Source organism: Hyaena hyaena, unplaced genomic scaffold, assembly GCF_003009895.1.
Source record: "Hyaena hyaena isolate Hyena2069 unplaced genomic scaffold, ASM300989v1 scaffold_606, whole genome shotgun sequence".
Classification (NCBI taxonomy): Eukaryota; Metazoa; Chordata; class Mammalia; order Carnivora; family Hyaenidae; genus Hyaena; species Hyaena hyaena.
In genome coordinates, this window is record NW_024081238.1 from 322872 (window position 1) to 332071 (window position 9200).

Below are 9200 nucleotides of genomic sequence, written 5' to 3' on the forward strand. Positions count from 1 at the left end.
ATTACAAAAGTAAAATGCTGTCACGAAATCTTAAATAAACCAAACCCAAAACTGTTTTTTAATCTTTAAGAATTAGAAAGCTAATTATAGGGGCACCTGGGTGGCTCAAGCATCTGACTCTTGATTTCAGATCAGGTCATGATCTCATGGTTGTGAGATCAAGCCCTATGTCGGGCTCTGCACTGACAGTGTGGAGCCTGCTTGGGATCCTCTCTCTCCCTGTCTCTCTTCCACTCCCCTTCTCATTCTCTCTCTTTCTATCTCTCAAAATAAACATTTTTAAAAAGAGAAAAAACAAACTATACAGATAATACATGAATAAATGACAACCAATCACCAAACATTATCTCCGATAAAAAAAAATGCATCTCTAGGACAAATATCATATGTTTGCACGTATAGGAGGATTAGGAGGAACTTAACAGAGGACCAAGGGGGAGAAGAAGGGGGGAAATGGTGGGGGAAAGGGAGAGAGGCAAACCATGAGAGACTCTCGAATGCTGACAAAAACTGAGAACTGATGGATGAAGGGGGGAGGGGGGATGGGCATGGAGGAGGGCACTTGTGGGGATGAGCACTGGGTGTTATGTGGAAACTAATTTGACAATAAACTATTTGTAAAAAAAAAAAAAAAAATGCATCTCTGCTATATAGGCTTTATAAGAGGTGTGGGCTTTTGTTAACCCCAGCCTTGAAAATAGAATATATTAAACTAATTGGAATAGCAGAATTTTTTCAATCACATAGCCCATATATGAGGACTATGAGCAACAGCAATTTGAATTAATAAATAAGTAGTTTTGAGTAATATAGGCCTTATATGTAAAGGCTTTCTTCTTTCTTTTTAGGTTTAGCCAAATACTTTTTAGTCCAAATTCTTGTCATCTAAAATAAATGTGTGTGACAGTGTTTGCCTGTATCTACGAAGAACAAAAAATATGTAGTAAACTCAACTAAAAAGTAGTTAATTGAAAGAAAATTCAAGGTGTGTTTTAAAATATTTTCTAAACAAAGCAGTCAAATGATAGTTTCATTACTTGATTTCCAATTTATTCTTTTGGTGCCTTATAGATTCTCTTTACAAAAACATACTTTATGAGCTCCATATCTACAAAGTACCCTTAAAACAAAAATATGACTTGATACTGACTTATACATAAGAGAAACCATAATGTTGATTCTTAGCCCATGCACCTGGTCAGAAATATAAGGTTGTTTCAGTCTTGTGGGTAGATGGTGTCATCTGTTAGTGACCAAAAGGAAGGCCTTAATATCACTCCTTGGAAACTACGAGTCAGTTTTTTGTTGTTGTTTAGGAAGCAGGTGAGTATGTTATTCAGAACTTTTAATTCCTGAACATTATGTAATGGAGACAATTTTTAAAGAGCTACAACTGTGCAAATCATCATGTTGTTGAAAGATCCAAGTGTATTTTTAAACATGAAGCTGAATCAAGCTTAAAGATGTGGTCTTAAGCCCAGAGTCCAAGTTATCGGGGCGCCTGGATGACTCAGTCAGTTCAGCATCCAACTCTTGATCACAGGTCAGGTCTTGAACTCAGGGTCGTGAATTTCAGCCCACACCCAGTGTGGAGCCTACTTAAAAAAAACAGAGTCCAAGTTATCCTTGTGGAAACATTTGTATTGTCTATAATCACATCTAGATCTGTCATACAGCCTTGCTCCTAAGCTTCTGGTTCCTTCCATTTTCCCTAGAGCATAAAGCACAAACAAATACTTATCTAGGATTTTTAAACTTAGATTATGTTTACATATAGTAGTTTGATTACATTCTATTTTAATAAAATAGTCCCTCTGGATAATTGTAAGCATTCATTTTGGCATTAGGTAGCCTTCTGAATTTTCCTATAAACACTAATTCCCATGAAATTCTAAAGTAAGAACATTATTTACGTTTCCTTTGGTTCAATTTCAATCATTTTAGATTCCAGGCTAATTTAACTCTTCACTGAGTTAATTTACTTGTATAATTTTGTTTGTTTACAATTATACAAGTTCTGTGACTTGCAGCTCTGTCTCTTGGGATGTTTGTAGTTCCTGGAGCATGGGGCGCTTGGCAGCCCTGGAGTGCGTGCAGTGAGAGTTGTGGTAAAGGTGCCCAGATAAGAACAAGACTGTGTAATAACCCGCCACCATCATTTGATGGATCCTACTGTGATGGGGCAGAAACACAGATGCAGGTTTGCAATGAAAGACCCTGTCCAGGTAAGAGAAATACAGTGTTTACACCCTTAATAAATTGGTATCTATCTATTATCTGGGTAGCATGTCAGTAAGAGTCAATGTCAATAAGAACATCACCCGCAGCAATTGTGCTACTAGGTATTTACCCAAAGGATATATAAATACTGATCTGAAGTATTTCACCCCAGTGTTTATAGCAGCATTATCAACAATGGCCCCACTATGGAAAAGCCCAAATGTCCATCAACTGATGAACATATATATACATACATATGTATACATACCCCCCCACACACTGTGGAATATTACTAAGCCATTCAAAAGTATGAAATCTTGCCATTTGCAACAGCATGGATGGAGCTAGAGAGTATTATATAAACCAAAATCAGAGAAAGATAAACATCATATGATTTCATTCATGTGGAATTTAAAAAACAAAACAAATGAGCAAAGGGTAAAAAAGAAAAGAGAGAGAGAGAAATCAAGAAACAGACTCTTAACTGCAGAGAACAAACTGATGGTTTCCAGAGGGGAGGTTAGGGGGGTGGGCTGTTGGAAAATGGGTTAAATAGGTGATGAGGATTAAGGAGGGCACTTGTTGTGAGGAGCACTGGATGTTCTATATAAGTGATGAACCACTAAATTCTAGACCTGAAGTTAGTATTGCATGGTATACTAACTAGCTGGAATTCAAATTAAAATTGGGAAAATAAAAAAAAAAAAAAACTTTCAAAAAATAAGAAGAAAGTCACCCAAAACAACAATGCCCAGGGTATTAGAAATTGAGTATCTATGTTTTTCCTTAATCCAGTGGATGGCAAATGGGCTGCTTGGTCCAGCTGGAGTGCCTGTACTGTGTCCTGTGGAGGGGGTGCCAGACAGAGAACAAGGGAGTGCTCTGATCCTGTCCCCCAGTACGGAGGAAGCAGATGTGAAGGGACTGATGTCCAGAGTGATTTTTGCAATAACGACCCTTGTCCAAGTGAGTATTGGAAATAGTGAGTCAACATTATACTTTCCTAAAGGTTTATTATGGCTGTAAGTCCTTAAAGTTATAATATACTGTTATTTGATTCATCTAACTTTGGTTTAGAATAACAAAATGTTGGGGCGCCTGGGTGGCTCAGTCGGTTAAACGTCCGGCTTCGGCTCAGGTGATGATCTCATGGTTTGTGGGTTCGAGCCCCGCATTGGGCTCTGTGCTGACAGCTAGCTCAGAGCCTGGAGCCTGCTTCGGATTCTGTATCTCCCTCTCTCTCTGACCCTCCCCTGCTCACACTGTCTCTCTCTCAGAAATAAATAAAACATTAAAAAAAAATTTTTTTAAATAATAACAAAATGTTGTGCAGTTGCTATTGTGTCTATATAATGCCATAGATATAACTGATTTATATAGATAAGGGCCGTGTCCCTATTTCACTTGCTCTCTAGGACCAGCTGCAGAGAGCAAGGACAAAGGGAGCCCTACATGCCCACTGTACTGATGTTGATGATACCTTCACAGAGGCAAGCAGCTGGCTCTTTGCAATAATTCAGTCACCAAGCTAGATTTTAAGACCTTAGTAGCATCTGAATCCACTGTATCTGGATTGTATGGTGTTGACTCATCAAGAGCAGAGATCTTGTCACATTCATGTCCTTCAGCTCCTGAAACACTGTAAGACTTGATAGATATCTATTAAATGCAATTTCACAGTCACTGGGATGTACACCAGTTTCTAGTTAACACAACAGAAACAATCTGCCTTTGGAAGTTGTCTATTTATAGACTTGTATGTTTCTTTTCCGTTCCTGGGGAGAGTCTTACCGTACTTTGGAGATGTGTGTCATTGTTTAGCCCCTCTCCAATGGTTATCTGTTGTAGCTCATGGTAACTGGAGTCCTTGGAGTGGCTGGGGAATATGCAGCCGGACGTGCAATGGAGGGCAGATGCGGCGGTACCGCACATGTGATAACCCTCATCCCTCCAACGGTGGAAGAGCTTGTGGGGGGCCAGACTCCCAGATCCAGAGATGCAACACTGACATGTGTCCTGGTGAGCCCCTCCACTCCTGGCACGTAGAATAAGCAAAGCATTTTATTCGGTGCCCATTGTAGCAGCCCCATCATTTCAGATCTTATAGTGAGAGTTGTATAAGTAGGGTTAACCTATGTGTAGATTTTAAAATCAGTTGGTTAAAACTGACCATTCCATTCTTGTTCACAGTGGATGGAAGCTGGGGAAACTGGCAGAATTGGGGCCAGTGCTCTGCCTCTTGTGGCGGAGGAGAAAAGACTCGAAAACGGCTGTGCAACAATCCAGTGCCATCTAAAAGTGGTCGCCCCTGTCCAGGAGATGCTACACAGGTATCCAGATGCAGTATGCAAACATGTCCAGGTAAGCAACTAAGGTGGACTTTGGTGGAACCATTGCTATAGCTCATTTACAGCCTTTCGGTGAATTGAAAAAAGGATATCACTCTAAGTCATAAATTACAAAATCGTGCCAATTCTGGAAGGGAGAATTAGAAAAAAAAAATGTACTTTCCCCCTTCAAGTTGGCCTGCACCAAAGCTTGTGGCTGGATTTTAGCCTCTGCTTGCCCCTTTGCAGGCCCCCCTGTAAAAGGATATGGCCTGCACAACCATAAATAGTAGTCCTAGGCTTAACGGACAAAAGAGTTTAGAAGAATGGGGAAAGCCAGGCTGAGATTTTAAGCTGAAAAGTGAGAGTTGGACAGAAACTAAATATTTAATAGACACAATTGGAGGCTATTCCTTCATGGATGGAAATATGTAGAACATGAATATGGAAAGTCAACTAGGGGCAAGTTCCGTTCTAGGTAAAAGAGTAAGGGAAGCTCAATAACCCAAGTCATACAACATGGCTGGGTACTATAAGTGATGTAAAAATTCAGAAGGAACAAAGCCAGAATTCTAGCACCCATGGACCTTGGAGTTTGCTGGAGTTGCAGTAAATGGTGAATACTAAGGTTGCTTGTCTCAGAGGACAGACTTTCTAAAGTCTACAAGATGATCCAAAAGAACAGTTTCACATTGTTGAAGCGCTAAGATACCACAGAACTTTCCAAAGCTTGAAGGTTAGAAATAAAATGTCCTGGGGCACCTGAGTGGCTCAGTCAGTTGAGTGTACAACTCTTGATATTGATTTGGGTCATGATCCCAAGGTCGTGGGATTGAGCCCCACATTGGGCTCCACACTGAGTGTGGATTCTCTCTCTCCCTCTCTGCCCCTCCCCTTCTCACATGTGTTCTCTCTCTCTCTCTCTGTCTTCTCTCTTGCAAATAAATTTTTAAAAAGAAAGAAAATATCTCTGAAAATCAAGAAGGCTCATTTGGCAGAGTGAGGAAGAAGAGTTAGGAGAGGAGGTTTATAGGGTCTAGACAAGCTAAAAGGATAAATGTTTATCAGTCAGTTGTTCAACATGTCTTCTCAACATATCAACTTATTACCACTGCTCTGGCAGTAGGTATGGTGATAGTTCTAGTTTTAACTGAGGCATTTTGTAGCTCCTGAACCTTGGTACAGGTCACTGTCGAGGAGTATCTAAGGGGTAGTAGCCCGTATTGGGTACAAGGGCCCAGTAGCAGAAGCAAGTCTAAATAAGCAGACAATTTGGATTACAGACTCTGGCAGAGAGTTCCGAAGATCCCAATTAGGTACCCAGAACTGGATGTCTGTTGGGTGCTGGGACTCAAGCTCCTCTGGAGAATAGAGAGCCAAGGTCAAAATGGTCAAACGACTCAGGTTAAATGACCCAGAGAATTAAGTGAATGAGTGATCCTTCCACCCCTCTTTCCTCCTGCTCAGGACTAAAGATAAGAACCAAAAAGTCCTACCGTGTTCTTATCTGCTTTCCTGCACCAACATACAGCAAGGTTTCCCATGCACTCTCCCATCACTCTCGGTCCTTTGCTCCTTCTGGTTTCTGAGATATGGCAAGCCACCACCTCTCAAATGAGTGACACGTCGTATTTCCTCTACCCAGAAGGCTCTTGTTCTGCCTTCTCTGGCTTAGTTAAGACCTAAACTTTCCTCAGACTCCACCCTGCTTTTACTTTCTTCTCAGACTTCCTTAGGCAGTAGATACTTACACATTAGTATGTTTCAATTTTACATTTATTTGTGAAATTCTAATTAATTTCTATCTTCTTCTTTCAGATATAAGGTCTATGAAGGTAGGCCTCTGTCTTTTTTTTTTTCTTTCTTATTATTGTATCTTCAACACTTAATGAACAAGTAAATGTAGTCCAGAATATGAAGGCTAAACCAACGTGAAAAAAATGTATTCTCTCATGAATAATCAAAGTAATACAAACTTAAATAGTGAAGTACTATACTTACTGATTTTTTTCTGAGATAGAATACAACTGTATTTTTCCCTGGTATATAATATATAATGGTGTCTGAAATACTTAGTGATTTTTTTAAATAGATATACAGTTGGAGTACCTGGGTGGCTCAGTTGGTTAAGCATCCGACTCTTAATTTCATCTCAGGTCATGATCTCATGTTTGTGGGATCAGCCCCACATTGGGCTCTATGCTGACAACATGGAGCCTGCTTGGGATTCTCTCTCTCTCTCCCTTTCTCTCTCATCATATAATGAATATTTATGAATTTCACTATCAGCTTCTTATCAGTGTGTTTCCTTCTTTAGCCAAAGCATGCAGTTCAAAGCATTCAGTAACTACCTATTCGGTGTCAGTAACTAGTAATATTATTGAACAAGTGGGAGAAGGCATAAAATTACTGTAGAGATGCTTTTTAAACCATGTGTGACTGGGGAAAAAATGTATAATTGTTTCCAACCTAATTGTCTATGTATGAATTTTGTAGCACTGTTAAAAGTAAAATACCCTTCTCAAATTTTTCTCAAGTTAAATATTTTCCTATATAGGAAAATATAACTATTTTCTTTAACTTGGTAGGCTTCCTGTCTGAAACCTAAGACTAAACAATACCTGTTAGATACTCCACACCTGTGTTGACAGTGACCTGTAACAAAGCTCAGGAGTTGTTTTGAGATGATCCCTCCTTTCCTTCTGTGTTCTCACGAAGGAGGCACTAGATAAAAGACCATGAGTTTTGATGCCAGGCACATCTGTGTTCAGATTTTCATTCTACTACTATGTCTCTGACCTTTATTTTCCTAGTCTGCAAACTATGACTGTTTAAAATGACTTTATAGGATTTTTGACAGGATTAAAAGAGTTAACACATATGAAGTGCTTAGTATATTGCATGACATGCTCAATAAACTCTCATTATTATCATTATTTTATTAGGATCAACAAACATTCTTTATTTTGGCTTTGGGACTGGGTGCTGATTGTATACTTTGGATTGTGAAATAGTGCCATGATATACACAGATTGGAAGGACCCTAGATTTATGTGGGATGATGAGTGTTACATGAAAGTAGAATATTTTGAAAGCTTATTTATTTCACTCTTAAATTCAGATGTCATATGATATTTTAAATGTTTGAGAGAAGATTTGTAGCATCTTTGAATACTAGCCTTCTTTTCTCCCATGTAACGTTGATGAAATTGTTTCCTTCTCCAAGAATGTTTTTTCTTTCCCCAATAGGTGGGCCCCAGCGAGCCAGAGGAAGTGTTATTGGAAATATTAATGATGTTGAATTTGGAATTGCTTTCCTTAACGCCACAGTAACAGATAATCCTACCTCTGATACTAGAGTAATACATGCCAAAATTACCAATGTACCTCGCAGTCTTGGTAAGTCTCTTTGCTTATAAAAGTTAGTATCTTCTTTTTTAAAATTCGTGTATTATTCTTCATATTATGATTTCTGCTTAACATTTCCAGAGGATGCTACTACTAAATGATCGTATGATAGTTCTTAGCTGGATTATAAACTCTTAAAGACACTTGAGATGCAGATACTTATTTTGTTGTTATTCAGGATTATTTAGGATTCCTCCTTATGAATAACTGGCTCTGTAAATATTTTTCTCTGTCACCTTATTTATCCTTTTTTCTTTAGGGCCAGCAATGAGAAAGATAGTTTCTATTCTAAATCCCATTTATTGGACAACAGCAAAGGAGATAGGAGAAGCAGTCAATGGCTTCACCCTCACCAATGCAGTCTTCAAGAGAGAAACCCAGGTGGAATTTGCAACTGGTTAGTGCCACCTGAATTTAATATTTTATTATTACTATAAAAAACAGGATTGCCTTAAAAGTTGCTGGTTAAGAAAAATATGTTTAAAATTATTCTCTGTGGGAATATATAAAGTTTTTGATGTAGTCTTATAAATGATATAAAAGCAATTTCATATTTCCCTGTAAACTTTTACTGACACAAGTCTATAAGAAGCCATATGTTTTCAAACAGTATCATGATTTTTTTATACCCCAAAAGCTTTTTTCTCATCTTTTCTGTATCTTTTCTCTTTAAATCTTCAGAGAGGTTTTAAAGGCCAAACCAGAGCAGGAAAATGAGTCATTGCTATTAAGTAAGGGCTTTTGTCTATGAATCTGATACTCAATCAGGATACCTTATAGGGATCTTTTTATCAAAGATGTGAGTAAAAATAAGCAAATCTAAGAGTTTTTCACTTTACCCTTAGTCTTAATGAATATATATTAGCTATTGATGGCCCTTTCCAAGTACATATATATTTTTATAGATCTCCATTACAAGTCTTTTCTTTTTTTTATTTTATTTTATTTTTTTACAAATAGTTTCTTGTCAAGTTGGTTTCCATATAACACCCAGTGCTCATCCCCACAAGTGCCCCTCTCCGTGCCCATCCCCCCTGCCCCCCACATCCATCAGTCCTCAGTTTTTGTCAGCATTCAAGAGTCTCTCATGGTTTGCCTCTCTCCCTTTCCCCCACTATTTCCCCCCTTCTTCTTCCCCATTGTCCTCCATTAAGTTCCTCCTAATCCTCCTATATGTGCAAACATATGATATTTGTCCTTCTCTGCCTGACTTATTTCGCTCAGCATAACACCCTCAAGGTCCAT

The 9200-nt window shown here is 38.6% G+C and overlaps 1 protein-coding gene across 1 annotated transcript in view; it reads left to right on the top strand.

Moving 5' to 3' along the window:
• HMCN1 (hemicentin 1) overlaps window positions 1–9200 on the top strand; it is a gene marked incomplete at its 5' end in the record, with an annotated part of 345453 nt that overhangs the window by 300945 nt on the left and 35308 nt on the right. Inside the window, 6 exons of the mRNA XM_039257197.1 lie at window positions 2055–2225; window positions 3016–3186; window positions 4069–4239; window positions 4411–4581; window positions 7797–7946; window positions 8215–8352. Of these exons, the coding sequence (XP_039113128.1) occupies window positions 2055–2225; window positions 3016–3186; window positions 4069–4239; window positions 4411–4581; window positions 7797–7946; window positions 8215–8352 (972 nt within the window). The remainder of the gene's footprint in view (window positions 1–2054; window positions 2226–3015; window positions 3187–4068; window positions 4240–4410; window positions 4582–7796; window positions 7947–8214; window positions 8353–9200) is intronic.